Genomic DNA, 20,509 nt, shown 5'->3' on the forward strand with positions numbered 1-20,509 from the left:
CACAGAGTATATTTTAATGGATTACATTTTAAAACTTAAAAACATGTCCCAGAAGATCAAAATGCCTGTATTTGATATTACAATTCTAATTTTCTTACCGCCTGTTTTTCCTTTGCTAATGATTACATTAGGATAAATTCTGCCTATGTTTCTCAGATGAGGGAAAAAGAACTTCAAGTCTTCAAATGCATTAGATATTGTTTCACTCTTATTCAATGTACTCACTTTCTTCCCAACTGAAAGAGAGAAAAAAAATAGGGCTTTGAATTCATGACTATAGGATTTTTCTCCCTCTGGTACAATTTTTTTTAAAGAGAGTTAATAAATCAATTCACTGATTAATAAATAAGAGAAATACTATTAAGTGTAAATTATAAAAATCATAAGGCTACAAATTGTAATTCAAAAATCAATTCATATTTATTTAAAAAGCAATATGGCAGGTCCTCCAATAACATCATGTTGTTCAACATCCTTTCGTTAACATTGATGAGATGCCATAGAAACTTAACTCCTGTTTGTATCAATTAGCATAGGGTAAAATTGGTTTCCTTATATATCATTTACCTTCAAGTCACAGGACTGATCGATGACATGAAGTGAGGGCTTCCTGTACCTGATTGAAGTCTAGCATTGTGAGCTACACAGCTGGAGGCTAATGGAACTGTCAGTTCCAAGTGAAGGACGTGTAAGTGAAGCATACTATAGAGAAATATACGGTAACAGAAAATATTTCCAAATCTCATATCCATTGGTTCTGCTACTTTGATCAGTATCAGTAAAGTCTGTATCCTTATCATTTTTGTAGCCTTCTCAATATTTAATGACTCTATTTTTACCACTCATTTGAATTTTCCTCTACAATTTTGAAAATAAAAGAACAAAGTTGGAGGATTCCCACTACTTAATTTTAATTCATAATATGTTAATCAAGATAGATAGATAGATATACACGTAGGCCAATGGAACAGAACAGAGAATCCAGAAACAGATCCACACAACTATAGAAGATTTTTGTTCTAACATGCAAAGGCAATTCAATGCAGAAAGAACAGCTTTTTTGACAAATAGTGCTAGAATACTTAGACATCCATAGGAAAAAGAATGAATCTCAACCTATACTTCACACACTGTTTATAAAAATCAACTCAAAGTTTTCATAGACCTAAAATGTAAAACCTAAACCTATAAAATAAAATAAAAAACACATTTAAAAAATTCTCATGATTCAAAGAGTTCTTAGATACATCAAAATGCATAATACATAAAAAGAAAAAGTGATAAATTGGACTTCATCAAAATTAAAAATGTTTGCTTTCTGAAAGATGCCATAAGGAGAAAGGAAAGATAAGCCACAGACTGGGAGAAAATATTTCTAATCACATATCCATCCAATATGTATCCAAGATATACTAAAAAAACTCTTAAAACACAACAAGAAAACAAACCACCCAATATTTACAAAATGTCCAAAAGATTTGCACAGCCAGAAAGAAGATAGACGGGCAGAAAATAAGCACCTAAAAATGTTCAACACCATCACATTAAAGAAATGTACCTTAAAGCTATGAGATAGCATGGCATTGCAACAGCCATAATAAATGGGAGGACTGGAATTCTCACACAATTACTGGGAGAATGCAAAATGGTACAGCCACTCTAGAAAACAGTTTGGTAGTTTCTTATAATTTAAACACATACTTGCCATATGCTCATGAACTCCAGATACTTATCCTAAAGAAAATGAAAATTCAAACAAACGAACAAACAACAACAAAAACCTCCATACATGAGTGCTTATAGCAACAGGTACTTGTAATCACCCAAAACACCGAAAACAACCCAAATACCCCTCAGTTGGTAAAACAGACTTCATTGTACATTCATACAATGAAATGCCACTCGACAATGAAAAAGAACAAACAATTGGTCACACGACAACTTGGATGAATCTATACCAAGTGGAAGAAGCTGGTCTCAAAGGATTCCACACTATGTGGTTCCATTTGCATGGCATTAGGGAAAGTGGAAAACTATAGGAATAGAGAACTGATGATTTCCGGACATTTAAGGTCGGGGGAGGACTTGGGGGGAGCACACGGCAGGACTCTTCCTCCTGAAGGAAAAGGAAACCACTGAAGGTTGATATACAAGGCAGTGCAGCCTTCACTTTGGCTACAGGGAGGATGGGCAGGTGGGAACAACACTGGAGAGAGAGAAAACAGGAGTGTGTTAGCAGTCATTCCACTGAAACATGAGGCACCTGACCAGGGTGGTGGAGACAGTGATGGAAGAATACGGGCAGATTTGTGAGAGGTAGAGAAACACGAACCAACGAGCTTGCTTACTGACGGACATGGAAGCAAGCAGGAGGGAGAGGAGGAGTCAAGAGGCTTCTGGCTGCATCTGTTGGATGGATTTATGGATGGTGGTGCAATTCACAGAGATGGAAAACACAGAAAGACCATCTTCCAGGTAGAGATGAGAGGCAGAGTATCAGTGAAGTCTCTTACCTGATTTTTCCACGTCTGACCGTAAAAGAACAAGTATTGATTCAGTTATATTAGGGAGAAATGTCTTAAAATCAGGAAGCAACAAATCTAAAGTTCCAAACACAAAACATAAACAAACCACCCTACACAAAAACAAAAGGAACACAAACCTAAGTTTACTGATACATTTCTTCTCTGTCTACTGTCATCCTTCAGTTTACTCAAGGCTCCCATCAGCTCTTGGCGATTTCTTTCAGTTTTGTTTCTTAAATGTAGAATAGTTTCTTTAAACTCCAAAATATGGTTTCTACAATTGATTAATTGATTACCTACAAAGAAAACACATGTGTATGTTTATATATGTAGCAATGGTATCATACAATTTTCAAAATGTATAACAAAAATATAAAATATATGCTTCAATATAGCTTTGTACCTAGCACTAAATGTGTGTATACATGTATATATTGTCTATATACATGTGGTATATATATGCACATAAAAGACTGAAGAAAAAGGTTGAAATGTTAAAAATACTAATATCTGGAAGGTGCGTGTATCAGATTTGTAATTAGAGGGGACAACCAATTGATTCAGAAAATTCACTTCCAAGAGTTTATCTAAAGAAAAAGACTTGAGCCTGACCTGTGGTGGCGCAGTGGATAAAGCGTCGACCTGGAAATGCTGAGGTCGCCGGTTCGAAACCCTGGGCTTGCCTGGTCAAGGCACATATGGGAGTTGATGCTTCCAGTTCCTCCCCCCTTCTCTCTCTCTCTCTCTCCTCTCTCTCTCTCTCTCTTTCTCTGTCTCTCCCTCTCCTCTCTAAAATAAATAAATAAATAAATAAAACTTAAAAAAAATTTAAAAAAAAAAAAAATAAAATAAAGAAAAAGACTTGAAATAGGTACACAGATTTGGCTCTAAGGATGTTCAACATAGGCAGCGTTATTTATCATTATAAGAAAACTGGAAAACACCTTAAGTACCTAACAATGGAAATATGCTAAATGAATTACAGAATATCTTTTTAACAGTTCTGGTGGCTCTGGTGTTAAATCACATATAACTGAATCTCAGTTTTGCCACTTAATATTTGTGCAGCCTGGGCAAGCTGTCCAATTTTTGTTAGCCTCTGTTCCTTTATGTCTAAATGGACATATTTGAATCCCTGCCTCAGAGTTCTTGTGAAAACATGATTCAATAATGCATGTAAACCACATGGATAAGCACATTAAAAATGCTTTAACAAATGTATAATAAGTACTACTTATTCATGAGCTATTATTTATTCACTTATCAATGGAATACTATGCAGCTATGAAGAGAATAATGTCATAAAAGCAATTGTGATGCCTATGAGGCTTCCAAATAAAAGGCAAACATTTGACTATATGACTTTGAAGTTCAAGGGAGAGATAGGTCTATTAATATAGATTTGAGAGCAAAAGTCTAGAGATGCACTTGTAAAAAGGAGCAAGACAATGTAGTGATAGGGTATGATCCTAGCCTTACCTGGGGATGTTTCCTGCATCCCTGCCTTGGCTTCCACTAACCTTAGTCCAGGGCAGAGGGTTCAGTCTTTGAGATCTGGGGTGCCATTACTGAATGGACTTGCCCACATAGGAACTGATTAAAGGGATTCTAAAACAGAACCATACTCCCCAAAAGAAGTGCACCCAGATAAATCTTGAATATCCATATAGTGACTACCACTTAGGAGCACTCAGAAATTTAAATGGGGATATAGTTTTAACCAGTTTAACCGTATGTTTCTGGAGTTCCCTGGGTAATTTTCTCTTTGCAAAATGGGTCATGTGTTTGGAGTTGATATATCACAGGTGATGCAACATCTCTGGGCCAATATAAGCCAGACCCTGCGGGATCAATTTGGTAAACATGAAAAGAAAGTGTTTTCTCTAGAGGAAGTGGTATTTGCAGAGACAACTACACAGAAACATTAAAGGACATAATCTCTAGTCTCAGTTTTATTTCTTGTACATTTTTACCTGATAATTCAATTCATCAACATTCTATTAAAAATATTTATATTACTTGCATATTCAGATATTTTGTGAGGATGAACTTTTATGGAACCATCTTGCAAAGTTTAAAATAAACTATAATTTGATGTTTTGAATCCATTGTAGTAAAACTGTAGAAATAAATACCAGTCCACATGTGCAATGGGCCAGTGTGACTTCTACCCATAAACAAGGTAAGGTCCTGAGAACCACTGACCTTTGCTTTCACATCGAGGGGCTGGCAGGAATAAAATGTGAGCCACGTTTGTAAATTTACGTTCTCTACTATCCATATTTTAAAAGGTGAAAATAAACAAGTGAAAGTGATTAAAAATATTATTTTTAATCCAATATATCTAACATATTTTTTCAGTATATATTCAGCATAAAAGTAATTAATGAGCCTGACCAGTGGTGGTGCAGTGGATAGAGTGTCAGCCTGGGATTCTGAGGACCCAGGTTTGAAACCCTGAGGTCACTGGTTTGAGAACAGGGTTGCTGGCTTGAGCATAAGATCATAAACATGACCCCATGGTCGCTGGCTTAAGCTAGGGTCACTGGCTTGACTGGAGCCTCCTGGTCAAGGCACGTATGAGAAGCAATCAATGAACACCTAAAGTGATGCAACTATGAGGTGATGCTTCTTATCTTTCTCCCTTCCTATCTGTCTGTCTCTTTCTGTGTGTGTCTCTCCCTCACTAAAAAAAACAAAAACAAACAAACAAACCAAAAAACCACAAAAATGTAATTAATGAGCCCTAGGCAGGTTGCTCAGTTGGTTATAGCAGTGGTTCCCAACCTTTTCTGGGTCACGGACTGGTTTAATGTCAGAAAATATTTTCACAGACCGGCCTTTAGAGTGGGACGGATAAATGTATCACGTGACCGAGACAAGCGTCAAGAGTGAGTCTTAGATGAATGTAACAGAGGGAATCTGGTCATTTTTAAAAAATAAAACTGTTCAGGCCCTGGCCGGTTGGCTCAGTGATAGAGCGTCGGTCTGGCGTGCAGGAGTCCCGGGTTCGATTCCCGGCCAGGGCACACAGGAGAGGCACCCATCTGCTTCTCCACCCCTCCCCCTCTCCTTCCTCTCTGTCTCTCTCTTCCCCTCCTGCAGCCAAGGCTCCACTGGAGCAAAGTTGGCCTGGGTGTTGAGGATGGCTCTATGGCCTCTGCCTCAAGTGCTAGAATGGCTCTGGTTGCAACAGAGCAACGCCCCAGATGGGCAGAGCATCGTCCCCTGATGGGCATGCCGGGTAGATCCCGGTCGGGTGCATGCGGGAGTCTGTCTGACTGCCTCCCCGTTTCCAACTTCAGAAAAATACAAAAAAATAAATAAATAAAATAAAACTGTTCAGACTTAAATATAAATAAAACGGAAATAATGTAAGTTATTTATTCTTTCTCTGTGGACCAGTATCAAATGGCCCACAGACCGGTACCGGTCTGTGGCCCAGGGGTTGGGGACCACTGGGTTATACTGTCATCCCAATAAGCCAAGGTTGGGTGTTCAAACCCTAGTTAGGGCTCCTACTGGAATCAACAATTGAATGCACAAACAGGTAGAACAACAAATCAGTGTTTTTCTCTCCCCCTTCCTCTCCCTCTAAAATCAATAAATAAAAAAATTTAAAGAAGTGATTCATAAAATAGTTTACACTTTTTTGTACTAAGTATTTTAAAAACTGTGCTTTATACTTATAGTACATCTTAATTCAGATGCTAAATGCTAAGTTACAGTAAAATGTAGTCTTACCAAAACAATAAAATTTTGCTTAATGGAGAAATATTTCACTGCTTGCTTTCATTTAAAAAGTAAATTTAGATTACCTTAAAATAAAATGAGATTAAAGTTCAGTTCCCCAGTTGCACACACTCCACTTCCAGTGCCCAGTGCCACCTGAGGAGCCACCACACCGGACAGCACAGTCTGTGACACCAGCTGTGAGCTTATTAGAATGTACTCTCAGGTCTCTCCGCAGACCGACTGAGCCAGCATCGCATTCTAATAAGATTCACAGGAGACTGGTATGCCCCGTTAAAATGTGAGAAGCACTGTGATAGGCCTCTGTTTTATCTTTCTCATCGTCTCTCTGCTACAGAGTTCAGTCTTTATTGCCTCTTGCTGTACTGTTATTATAATTGCCTCTTAATTGGACTCTCACCTGCAATCCACAATTAGTCTTCTGGAAATTGTTTGAAGACTTTAAAAGGTTTCCTAAATGCTAGCTGAATCAGGTCCAAGGATTTGCCTTAGTATACAAGGTCCTATACAATGGGGGGCTGTGACCCAGCTTTCCCTCCGCATGTCGTCCACTAAACAACTTCGCTAAGGAGAAGCACGCAGAGATACTCATTCTCTCTTCCATTTCATATGTGTCATGTGCCACTTACCGACAGGTAAACAAGACAGGATAAAGTCAGGTTCCTACTCTAAACTAACTAACCATCAGGCTTGCAGGGGAAGGGGGAAAGAAGCATGCATTTAAACAACAAAGTCTAATGGAATTGTCCAAATGCAATTACCTCAAAGTGCACAGGCAAAGGGCGTCAGGAATGACCAAGAGCTCAAGGGCCCTTGGCTCCCAGACTCTGCTGACTAACCTGGGAGCTGCTCTACTCAGCAGTTCTGCTCATGGCATTTGATCAGCACAAGGTCGTACACCTTGGTGATTCTATACCGTCCACCACTCGAATGGGGAGGAGGGCACTTTCCTTCCACCAATGAAATAAAGAGACCCCCAAAAACTCACTCATGAAGTTTGGGTGCCCCAAAACAAGCCCCTCTCTCTGGGGCTGGGTAACATCTCTGCCCTGAAAATTGCTGAGGTGCTGGGCCTATAAAGTGCCATGCTGCCGAGTGAGAAGGGGCGGGAGAGGGGGAAAAATTGCTAAGCTAAGAGAAAATCTGCGAGGCGGCCTGTGGGTGCGCGACTGTGAAAACAAAGATGCCACATTTGCTGTGGCTCAGTGCGTAGTGTTTGTGTTTCCTTCAGACAGGAAGCCGGAAGTGGAGTTGCAGGACCATATGATAGTTCTGTGTTTAGTTTTCCAGGAACTTCCATCCTGTTTTCATAGTGGCTGCACCAATTTACATTCCCAATAGTGTACATCCCTTTCTCCACCTCTTCACCAACACCTGCTTTTTCTCATCTTTTTTGATAATAGCTGGTATGAGATGATACCTCACTGATTTGCATTTTCCTAATTAGTGATGATGAGTGCCTTTTCATGCAGATGGCTTCCTATGTTACTCAGAACAAAAGTCATAGTTCTTACTATTGTCTCCATGATCTCATCCCTCTACAACCCTCCATGTTATTTTTTATCGTTGGCTGAACATATCAAACTAATTCTACCACAGGTCCTTTGCATGTGCTTTTGTCACTGCCAGGAAAACTCTTTCCCCCGATAGCTATACAAAATGCTTTAGTTGTATATATCAGATAATATAGATTTTTAATCTTTGGAACAAATGGGGTACAATATTGGTATTGTAAGTATAGGACAAAATTTAGTATTAATCAGGGGCCAAAAACATAGTTTAAACATTAATTAGAGGACTTAACACCACTTACAAACTTTATCCTTGACCCTACTGCCAAGATTGCTTTGTGTGCACCGAGTCATAAATGAGCTTAAGAAGAGGAATGCAAGTGTAACCTAAAACAACCTAAGGACAATCTTGGAAAGCTGGGTTAATATATTTGCAGAATCCCTAAGTCTTCAACTCAAAATTCAACTGTGTGAATGCTAAAATGTTACACTATAGACCAGAGTTGAAACAGAAAACCAGTTAAATTTGAACTGCAGATAAACAATTTTCTAGTATCAATATATCCCATTCAATTTTTACACTATAAACCTATTTATTGTTTATCTCAAATTCAAATTTAACTGGGCAACCTCTACTGTTATTTGCTAAATTGACAACCTTTTCGACAACAATAAATGAAACCCTTGGTGTGTTTCAAAGTGGTAATGCGAGCCGATGGCCCATTGGAGATAGTTCGGCTGCGCAACCGGTGCTGTGAGTTGTCGAGTATGTTGGTCTCCATCATCCCACGCGGTTCGAGCTTCCCAGAAAATACTTTAGGGTGGCGCCTTGAAGTATGGTCCAGTGCAGGGGTCCCCAAACTTTTTACACAGGGGGCCAGTTCTGTCCCTCAGACCGTTGGAGGGCCGCCACATACAGTGCTCCTCTCACTGACCACCAATGAAAGAGGTGCCCCTTCCAGAAGTGCGGTGGGGGCCAGATAAATGGCCTCAGGGGGCTGCATGCCGCGGGCCGTAGTTTGGGGACGCCTGGCAGTGACACAGAACAAGGAGGAGGAAACATGTTGGCTGTGTGGGAAAAGCTCCTGGAGTCAGCCATTCACGTTTCCGGAAATAATGGGGTGGAGGGTGGGGCAGCTGGCACAGATCCGGCCCTGGAACCCACGAAGGGAATGGCGCGCAGGGAGTCCAGACAGGGCCCGAGGCCCGCGGGCCAACGTGTAAGCGTACGTCCCATGGCAGTCAAGGCCACGGGGGTGGACCTAGGTGCCCGTTACCGCTCAACCGCCCGCGGGACGGGGACTGGGCTGGGGGATTGGCGGGGGGGGGGGGGGGGGACAACAGAAAGGCCCCTGAGATGAGGGCCGGCGACCCTGTCGGGTGCCCGTGTCACCCCTCCCATCCCCTTCTCTCCCGCCCGGCCACACACGCTCACTGGTCTGAGTTATCCTGGCTACGAAGAGGCACCAGAAGCTGAAGAGAGTGGCCGCGCTGAACGTGAGCAGCAGGCCCTCGTGCCTGGTCCTCATGGCGCTGGCCCGGGGCAGCGAGCCGCGCCCACGCACCAGGGGAGACGCACGCAACACAGCGCCTGCGCCCTCGCGCACAGCCCCCGCCGCGTGCCTGGGACCCTGCACACCGCCCTCCGTTGCCCCTTTCCTAAGATAATTGCCCCTTCGCCTCTGCACTTAGAACTCGAACCGCGTGGTAGGGCCGCTGGGAGTCAGATGCCATGAACCATGGCCAAGCTCCCCCCACCCCCACCCCCACCCGTGCCTGGCACGTGGTGGGGGCTCAGTCACTTTATTTTCCTACAGTAGTAAGTGATTTTTGTTCCAGGCTCTGGGCTACACAATTTCCATATAGCATCTCCCTGAATCCTCACAACATCCCAATTTTGTAAAGTAGAGCATGAAGATAACGCAAGCATCTACCTAATGTGGTATCATCTTCATTTTACCTTGAAAATAATTGAGCCATAGCAAAATTGAACAATTTGCCTCAGGTCACACGGTTGGAAATGGTTCCTCAATTATTGTACATAGATTTAAAAAAAATCGTAAAGAAAATACTCGGGGATTATTAGTTGTAAATGGTAGCCATCACATGACTACCCAAGTAACTGAAATAGTTTAGATGATTTTTTAGGGGAAGTGACGAACCCCAGGCCTTCAGTTTACTCCCCTTACCTTTATTAATTTATTTGTTGGTAACTCCTCCCCCAGGAAAGGAGCATGAAGTCAACTTTTGTGAAAGAAAAAGAAAAAGCAATGTGTACCATGAGAAGCAGCCCTAGGAATACTTGCTGAGCTTTGCCAAGGTATCAGTTTCTGAGAACTTTAGCCCAGGCTGGGAAACACTATGTGAACTTCACTAGGGTCATATTCTCTCTAGCCCCTTACATGTGGTTTTCTATTGGGGTTCTCCTCGCTCAGATTGGTCTCCTCTTCTTTGGAAATCCCTGGCAGTGCCTGGTAACGTGGGTGCTACTTCAGACCAGCACAGCCCCACAGGGCTGGATTCTGGCCCGGTAGAGGGAGGTAGATTTGAGCACATACAAGGGTGAGCATGTCATTATCAGCTATTTTCTCATGAGCTAATGGCCAGGAGCTGCGGCCTTCATTTCAGCAGTGACCCCACCAGTTCCCAAAATAGTGAACTGGGAGAAATAATGTCAACTTTTTCCTCCTTGCCCCAGCAGTCCCCTGCCAGTCTGCACTGGGGCTAAGCTCTCCCAGAAGCCAGAATGCAAGGCAGTCCAGGCTGATGTAGGAGATCCCGCAAGCCTGCCTCCTGGGCTGCGGAGCAGAGCAGAGGGAGATGTAGGCTAGGCTGAGGTGGGGAAGGGAGCTACTTGGCTCCAACATATCTTCTGTGTTTCATTGTTCTCTTACTGGAACATCGGTTTCACATTTTTGGCTGCCTTTAAGATTCAGACAAAGCACTTGGCTCTCACACCTTAATGTTTCTGAAATCAGCATGTCTTCCAATCGATTTTTACATTTTATAAAACTGTATCTTCTTCTTTTGTCTTTTTCGCAAAGAAAGAAAAAACCAAAACCTGCTAGTCGGTCAATGGTCTGTCTACGAGTCAGACAGATCACATGATATTTATGGAGCGCCTATGCTGTGTCAGTCACTGACTAGGTGCTGGGGATACAAATAGTCATCTGCGGGTTCTCGGCTCCACCTTCTTCATGCTCAGACACGGCCCACGGCCCACGCACACTCACACTCCTACCTGTCAAAGGTACCCAAGATTCATCAGAAATGCCAATTCCTCCAGGAAGCCTTCACTGGTCACCACCCATAAAGGAATTTCTATCTTCTTTGAACTCTATAACACTGAGATCCTTTCTCAGGGCACTCAATCTGCATCATATTTGTTATGCACATATTTTATTTACAGATTATAAGCCCCTAGAAGTGAAAGATCATGTCTTTTACACATTTTTATATTATAGTCCACTGTGCATTTCAGGGTGTGTTATATATCAAAGGTACTGACTAAAACACAAGCCTGTGGTAAAACTGCACTATAGTCACAACTGATCACCTGCAGTCAGTACTCAGTCCCATCTAAGCCACAATAAGTATCACTCCAGGAAATCCAGGAGATAAAGGACAGTAGCATTCTCAAAGCCCTTCAGACTTCCCTTTTGTGATTTGTATTTCAGTGTCAGATTCAGACCATGGGAAGTAGAGAAGTACCAAGCTAAAGATAAATATTTGCTAAATAATAGGATTGGGAAAGGTAGCCTTTGGGGATATTACCAGCATGAGAGGCCTCGAGGCTTCTTTAGTTAACCTTGGTCTGAACACTGGTCTCAGAACTGTGATTAGCACAGAAAAGTCAACAGTGGGGACAGACTTTGCTTGTCTCATGTATAGGCAGGACTCTGAAGGTGAAAACAATCTGAAAGATAACTGTTGACAAAATGTTAGTGGTCCTGGCCCCCGTTTCTGTTTCAAGTTACTTAGAAATAAGTCATCTGGACCCAGAGTGAGTGCCATCTGCTCAGCACAATCCAGGAAAGTGGCAGGAGGGAAAGGGACTTTTATGGGCCGTGTATGACTGCTGTTCTTAAACTTTAGCACACACAGAACCATCTGGAACCCTTGTTAAACACAGATGCTGGGCCCACCCTCAGAGTTTCTCATTCAGTGAGTTTTAAGGCTGGGACCCCAAATTTTGCATTTCTAACAAGTCCCAGATGGTACTGACGCTGCTGGTTCAAGGAACCACTGCATACTAGCACTCATAGAACCATAGGTTAGACTTAGAAAGATGGCCCACAACCACAGGATACTTATTTAATAAAGATACCACATCCTCCACCCCTAGTAAGGGGGATTCCATTATGTCCCTTGGCCGTTATATTCTAGAAGTTAATAACAGGTACCAAAAAAGTGTCTCATATTCACGAATGTACCAACACGGTTTGATTAGCAGGAAAAGAGCTACCGAACTTCTAGGACTGTCCCCTGAATTGAAAGGCCCAGCTGTAGGTGAATCGAGGACGTCCCTTCCAGCAAGCAGAGCTCACCCCCCAACAACTAGGTGGACAGAAACAGAAATATGGTGCAGACAAGCAGCAAGCCTCGGAGGGTCCAACCTGGATCAACAAGCACTGAGTGGTCTTTTTTCATTTTTAACTGGCTTCCTGTGACAAGGAGGCACTTCAGTTTTCCGTAGCCGAAGTGTGGTGCCTCGCTGACGATCCTTCATGCGTGCGCGCTGCTCCTCTCGAGCAGAGCGGAGCCACCACCCACGTAACTCACAGTGGGCAACAGGAGCTAGCGGAGGATGTTCTGGGACTGTCCGAGGACCGGCATCTTTCACCTTCTCTTTTTTGCAGCCCAACTGCCATGCTGTAAGGAAGTCCAAACCACGTAGAGACTACGTGGAGAGGAGCACGAGGATGAGAGGCCATCCTGGATGCTCCAGCACCAGCCGCTGTCACTGAATGCGGCTGCGCGGGGACCCCACACGAAACCAGCAGAGCCGCCCAGCTGAAGCCAGGCAACCCACATAATCGCAGGAAGTAACAAGTTATTGTTTTAAGCCGCAAAATGAGGAATGGTTGATTCATGTCCAACATCCCATGACCTTCTTAAAAACTGTTCCCCCTTTACTTCTCGTATTTGAACAAAACACATATCCACCTAAGTGATCCAGCCAGCCCTCCATATCTTTACACTGTATTTTCAATTTAGCTATTTATAGATGGTAAGGAATGCAATATGTTCATGTCATGTTGGGGTTCGGGGTACCTATTTCTGCATACTGGAGTGTAGAATGCATTCTTTGGTCCAGCGAGCTGTATGACTGGGATCCAGATAGACCTTGTCAGGGTTTGGGTTCCAGTCCAAGAGAGAATAAATGTCAACCTCACTTGAATTCCCTAGAGACTGCAAATAGTAACACTATACAGTTCACTGGTTTATATGCTTGGATCCCTGTGTCCAGGAGATTTTTCCATATGCCATCTCTAAATGGCTACTTTTTTGTTGCTGTTATTAACATTCAACAGTCTCTTCCCACATTAATGACTTAGGTAAGAGACAAGTGATTTATATAATTATTCCACCACTCCTGCATGGCTTTGGCACCACTGTACCTAATGAAATGACCTAGGTGGCTACTTCTAGGGAAGTGGCAGAGCATTAACCTGATAATCCATTCCCCCTCTTGAACCAACTCAATCCTTGATGCGGGCATTTCTGTGACCCACTCTGACCCTCCCTTGGAAGTTCCTTAGGGTTTTCCACAATCGCATCCCCTACACTGGGGCTATTCCTAATGTTTGCCCACTAAGATTCTCATATTGGTTACTGCCTATGACTCTTTAAGTGTCCACACCTTGCCCTGGGGTACAAAACTACGTTCTTCCTCCACTGTCACGTATATTGCTCTCAGTTCAGCCCACTGCGTTAAGTTATTAGACTGGGTTTGTACTGTTCACAGAGCAGAGCAGCTGACTTTGATAATGGAGGTTCTACTAAATGCCACCTCTCAGGAATACACCAAGAAACGTGTTTTATTTAGACCACTCAGCAACAGAAATCAACTGTGAATTAGTTCTAAAGTAGATGTGCTACTTTATGCTTGTATGTGTGATAACACCTCAGAAATACCTCTCATGACACGAATTCCATTTTATTAGAAAATTTAGTTGTGCAACTTCCTCTTTATCACTGCCTTTTTCTGATACTGCCCATATTGTACCATAGATATTTCATACCTTATGTAATTTGCCGTTCTTAAATTACAGGGATTGTTTTCATGAGAGCCTAATAACACGCTGGCAAACTAGCTCTCTAGCACCACCAACAGGAACTTTGTGAATTAAAAAAAATCCCCGTGTTCGCCACAAGGGGACAGTATTATGTTTCATTCAAAGCTTCCAATTTTCATGTATTCTGGTTTCAGAAATTTGTAAAATTATGTGTGCATGTGCTCAAATGATAGGGTCTGAGCAGCATGTGTGGGCCACTGCCTATTATACATGTATTTTTATAGCTTGCCAAATAGTCCTTCAAAGTGGTATGCCTCCTTTTTATTTCCTGGGGGGAAAGTAATTTACTATTTACTGTGATACCTCTGGTGACCTAAAGTTATTTTAGAAAGTTCACCGATTGTGCTAAGTACCAAACCTTAGCTGGATTGACTAACCATTCGACTAATGGGCATCCCCAAACTATGGCCCGCAGGCCACATGCGGACCCCTGAGGCCATTTATCCGGCCCCCTGCCGCACTTCTGGAAGGGGCACCTCTTTCATTGGTGGTCAGTAAGAGGAGCACTGTATGTGGCGGCCCTTCAATGGTCTGAGGGACAGTGAACTGGCCCCTATGTAAAAAGTTTGGGGACCCCTGGGTATTTACAACTACTGCTCTCAGATCTTCTAAGTTTCTCTTTCAGAAGGATAAGGATCAAAATGTCATCAACATAATGAATTAACTTAAATGTTATGGTGATTATGTCTAATCTCACCATATTGGGGAAGTGAGCTGGAGAGGTCCAAAAGGTCCTTGTGGAAGGACCATAAATATACAACACACTCCTTCTCATGTGCAACCAAACTGTCCCTGACTTCTCCTTGAGAGTGAGATCAAGAAGACAGCATTTACCAAATCTATCACACACACACACACACACACACACACACACACACACACACACACACACAGTCTCAGTTAGCTTGTTGAACTTCTTATACAGTTTTTACAATTCCTGGGACAACGGACACTTGTTTAAATCATGGCAACTACCTTGTTTAAAGCATAATGATTAACAGCTCTTCCTAAGAGCCCTCTCTCTTTCTCCTGGGCCACAGAGGATTGATGGCTGGAGATTAGCACACCTGCTCTCACTGTTTCCCAATGAAAGATGAGATTTCCTGTGTCCTTCCGGAGTCTGACACTGCCTGACATTCACTGCAAAAGGTTTGAACAATACCCAGGGCTTACATTTTGCATGTCCCATTAAACCACTGTGAAGGGTAGACTTTTATGTTGCTTAAACAGGTTTCACTTTAAACTGGTAGTGACAAGGATCTTCATCACATCCATATTAATTACATATTCAGGTCAAGGAAAGAACTAGGTCTTTCTTATTGCTCCAGCTTCAGCTTCATAGTGATTCTGGTGCAACCTATCATAACATTTTCACCTGCCCCAAACCTCAATTTTTATACCTCAAGATTGCCTTTCCATTACTCTGCTGGTATTATGGTACATATCACATCATCATTCAATAATCCCACAGAGGCTTGCCACAATACTCTGCCACTCATCACTGACCATATCGTATAATCTTGGACCTCTTAACTGGGGCCAAATTAAGATTTCTTGACCCTCAAGTTATGGGAACATTAACAGAAGAATTTAAATTACCCTGTGCTAAACAGGCCTTCTTTCCCTTCTTCAGCATCACTGGCTTTAACTGTGTCCAGGCTGGGAACAGAGGTGGCAGGTTAACTTCAGTGAGGTGGATGCAGGAGCTAGAGTGGCTTGCCTTCATCTCAACTATAGTTCATGTGCCACCAAGCCTTTGTAATTGTCCTGTCAATTTTTCTGCTTCTCTATTCCCCTTCATACCCTGCCTTTACAAAAAAATCATATCAATAATTATAACTGATTCAGTGTTCCTTTGTTCTGGTTACCATTTCCACCCCAACCTGTAACTTAATTGAATAGCTTAAACTTTCTTTTCATTGGGAAAGCCCACTACTAGTAGCTGTGAAAACAAATGTACCTTAGCATTCTGTATATTTCACTCTTCTCCCATTAAAAAGTCATCGGGGGAACCCAAACATGAAGCATTCCCCCTAACCAATGTCTAACATATAGTTTCAGGGAAGTGCGACACAGATCAGCATAAACTACTCAGGGTTGCCACCGTCCTTAATATTTTTAATGCTTCCACAAGGGTAACAACCCATTTCACTCTTAGTAAAAGGACTACACAATTTCCCTCCTCAGTATAAATTTGCTGCATTCCAAACATCACGCACTCCAAAAGGGGGTGTTTTTGTTTCACTTGGTTTCTCTATAGATCAAATGTTGAATATTGCAGCAAGTTGTTGATTCACAGTCATACTAATCAATTCTTTCCATTAAGCAGTTTCTAAAACTCAACAGTATCTTACTTGTTTAGCCTGAGAATCCAGGACAGCAGACACTCCTCAGTACCACTCAAAAATATAACCAAACTCCATGAGAAGGCCAGGTGAGAGCACACAGCCGAGTTCAGAGACCTATGTAGGTCCTACCTTCTCCTGGAAGGCAGAGTTCTAATCCTGGGATTTCACCCCCATTAAGCCAGCCATATAAAAGAAGAAAATCAGAGAATGAAGAAAGAAAGAACGTCAATCTTTCCCGAGGGATAGATCTGGTTTAACGTATCTGTCAGTTACATGCAAATGAATTAATGGCAAAGAAAAGAGGCATTCATTCAATAAATGATGTTGGGAAAACTGGGCAGATATGTGCAAAGAAAGAAAAAAGAAAAGAAAGAGAGAAATTGAACCACCTTCTCAAACACAAGAATAAACTCAAAATAGATTAAGGACTTAAATGTTAGACATGAAACTATAAAAATTATAGAAGAAAACACAGGAAGTACTATCTCATATATATCTTGTAGCAATATTTTTTCTGCTATATCACACTGGACAAGGGAAATAAAAGAAAAAATAAACAATGGGACTACAGCAAACAAGTTTTTGCACAGCAAAACCAACAAAATGAAAAGACAACCCACTGAATGGGACAACATATTTGCTGATACATCTGATAAGCACTTAATATCCAAAATTTACAAGGAACTTATAAAACTCAACACACACACACACACACACAAAACAAAACAAAAAACCACAATCGATTATGAAATAAGCAAAGGACCTGAATAGGCACTTCTCCAAAAAAGACATACAGATGGCCAATAGACATATGAAAAGATGCTTGACATCGTTAATCATCAGAGAAATGCAACTTAAAATCACAATGAGATACCACTTCACACCTTTCAGAATGACTATCATCAATAAATCAACAAACCACAAGTGTTGGTGAGGGTGTGGAAAAAAAAGGACCCCTGTGCACTATTGGTGGGAATAGAGACTGATGCAGCCACTGTGGAAAGCAATACAAAATTAACTCAAAAAAATTAAAAATGGAACAGCTTATAACCAAGTAATTTCTCTTCTGGGAATATATCAAAAGAAACCTGAAACACTAATTCAAAAGACTATATGCACCCTTGTAGTATTATTTACAGTAGCCAAGATCTGGAAGCAGCCCCAGTGCCCATCAGTAGATGAGTGGATAAAAGAGCTGTGGTAGCTTTACACAGTGGCATACTACTCAGCTAAAAAAAAAACCCAGAAGGAAATCTTACCTTTTGCAACAGCATGGATTATGACACTAAGTGAAACAAACCAGTCAGAAAAGGACATGTACCATGTGATTTCACTTACACATGAAATCTAGTGGACAAAATAAACTAACAAATAAAATAGAAACAGATTCATAGATACAGAGGACAGACTGACAGCTGTCAGAGGGGGTGGAGGTGGGGGGCTGGGTGAAAAAAGTAAAGGAATTAAGCAAAGAAAAAAACTGATAGACACAGACAACAGTGGGATTGCAGAAGGAAAGGGGGCAGTAGATGAGGGTAGAGAGGGAATAGATGGTGATGGAGGGAAAAGAAAAAGGGGCAGTCACATACACATGACATTGTAATGTACAGGGACCCTGCTTCTAATAAGTGCAGTTCAGTTCACTTCTCAGGGTCTGACCGAACAGGTTAGCATTTTCTTCTCCTGGAGGAAAACCTGACTGAAGCACGCCACCAGGCAGTGTGGAGACAGGAAGAGCTCTTTGCACTGCTTACTCTCAGCACAGTACACTGAAGGCAAAAGGATTTCATCTTTGTGCTACAAGATTATCTCACTTGCTATTTTATGAAGGTCTGGTGACCTAATGGAGAGAACCCTGAAATAGAAGGTAGTTTCTACATCTTAACTTCCCAAATTGGCTGTGTACTTTGCCTTTCTGAATCTTCTTATGTAGAATAAAAAATATGCATCAGGTGACCTTTAAGTTCCCTTCAAGATCTAAGAGTTTATGATTTTATTATTCTATGTCCAGATTTCATTAGTGTTGGGAAAATGGCTGTGTTAGGCTTGCTCACTGGTTTACTGGCTGTAAGCACTTAGCACAATTAGTGTGTGAGCACGTGACGGTGCCACGTGCGTATAGTCCATGTAAGGCTATGAGTGCTTGCGCTCAGGGCAGATAGCAGATTGTGGATCGCCTGTCCGTCACTGTAAGGGGTCGTTTTTGCTGTTCATTTGTTTGCTGCTGTGAGAAGAGGTTTACCCCTGCCTGTTTGCTCGCCTGCTGTCGCAAGACTTTATTAAACGGTAATGGCTCAGGCTTTCCAGTGCCGCAGTTTTTCTACCATCTGCTCGAACCCAGTGTGGACCTGCCTGGCCTTGGCCACCGGCATTACAATTAGCAAGTTGACTGTCAGTTGCTTCTATAGGGCAGGGATGATGGCTTATGCACCCTTCACAAGTCTGGTGTTTTACAATTAGTACTTTTTAAAAAGTGCTGGTTGAGGTGTAGAAAAAAAGTGTACTGATGCTTCAATTTGTGTTAACAAGGGGATGGAGGGAATATATATTTACATAGGATATTCCTGGAGGTATAAGCCAAAAACTAATACTGGCTGCTTTTGAGCAAGGGGGCTGAGAGACCAGGAGTCTTGGGTGAGTGGGAGGAAGTTATTTTTCAACGTAAGATATCCTTTGTACTTTTTTTCTTCTTTTCCAAGTGAGAGGAGGGGAGATAGACAGATTCCCGCATGCACCCCAAACAGGATCCACCTGGCAACCTGCATCTGGGGCCATGCTTGCAACAAGCTGTTTTCTGCGCCTGAGGCAGAGGCTCCGCAGAGCCATCCTCAGCACCCCGCTGACACATTTGAACCAATTCCACGCCTGGCTGCTGCAGGGAACAGGAGAGTAGAAAGGAGAGAGAGAGAGAGAGGGAGAGCGAGAGCGAGAGAGAGAGAAGGAAGAGGGGTAGAGAAGCAGATGGTCACCTCTCCTGTGCGCCCTGACTGGGAATTGATTCCAGGACATCCACACCCCTGGCTGATGCTTTATCGCTGAGCCAACTAGCTAGGAGTACTTGGTACTTAAATTCTGCTTTTTCTTTGCTCTTCCTCCTCCAGCCACCCTGGCCTTTTTGTTACTCCTCCACTTTACAAAGTATGCTCCTGATTCAGGACCCTTGCACTTGCCATTCTAGTGCCTGGAATCCTCTTCCTCCACATCCTCTTGGGGTTCACTGCCTTACTTCATCCTGGACCTGCTCCAATGTCACCTTAACACAGACTCCCCTGACTACCTGTATGTAAAAATTCCCCCTCCCCATACACTTCATTTTAGCACCACCTGGCATACTAAATATTTGCTTATATTTTCTGTATGATTCCCTTTCGGAACCCTGACTGTTACACAATCGGCAAACAAATACTTGAATTAATGAATGTACTGTTTGAGATGGGACTTTTCAAATATCGTGTACATCAGTTTCTTTTCCAAGAAAAACAACCAGTTAAGGACAGTAGCGTGGGGTGGGGGTGGGGAGGCAACGGGGTCTATCATGCCCCTGGCACCGCTCGCAGAGGGGCGCCAAATGGTCTCCAGGACAAAAGTGTAGTAGAAGGGGAGGGGGTGCCAATCAAGTGTGGTGCCCCGGGCGCCAGTTATGTTCGCTATGCCACTGGTTAAAGAATAAAATGTTTGATGAAATTAGCTGTTCGATGTTTGTTATTCTAGAACTAAACCCAAATGTCTTTCCTCAACATACGGGGCTTTCCTTATCTGCCACTGATTAGGCACGGGTAAATTATTAAACGTAGCAGTTTCCTCATCTATAAAGGAGGGCTAATAATAATTACAGTTGACCCTCGAACTAGGCAGGGCTGGGGTTCAACATAGAATAGAAAATCCGCGTCTAATTAAGTCGGCCCGCGCAGAGCAGATGCGAGTTCCTAACGGCGGATTGAAAATACACAGAATTAAGGTTAAATGTAGGCGCAGGCTCTAAAATAGTTACCAAAAGCGCACTACTCCATCCGCGCTTTGAGCGTGGAGACACGACACAGTGTCAGCTTGCGTGAAAGAATGCAAGAGAAGTC

At 42.4% G+C, this 20,509-nt stretch overlaps 1 protein-coding gene across 1 annotated transcript in view; it reads right to left on the reverse strand.

Moving 5' to 3' along the window:
* MGAT4D (MGAT4 family member D) overlaps positions 1-9,318 on the reverse strand; it is a 53,297-nt gene extending 43,979 nt beyond the window's left edge. The window contains exons 1-3 of the mRNA XM_066360167.1: positions 9,225-9,318; positions 2,663-2,821; positions 99-236 (exon numbers count right to left, since the gene is read on the reverse strand). Of these exons, the coding sequence (XP_066216264.1) occupies positions 99-236; positions 2,663-2,821; positions 9,225-9,318 (391 nt within the window). The remainder of the gene's footprint in view (positions 1-98; positions 237-2,662; positions 2,822-9,224) is intronic.
* Positions 9,319-20,509: the final 11,191 nt, after the last annotated feature.

The sequence above is a fragment of the Saccopteryx leptura genome, chromosome 1 (assembly GCF_036850995.1).
Source record: "Saccopteryx leptura isolate mSacLep1 chromosome 1, mSacLep1_pri_phased_curated, whole genome shotgun sequence".
Classification (NCBI taxonomy): domain Eukaryota; kingdom Metazoa; phylum Chordata; class Mammalia; order Chiroptera; family Emballonuridae; genus Saccopteryx; species Saccopteryx leptura.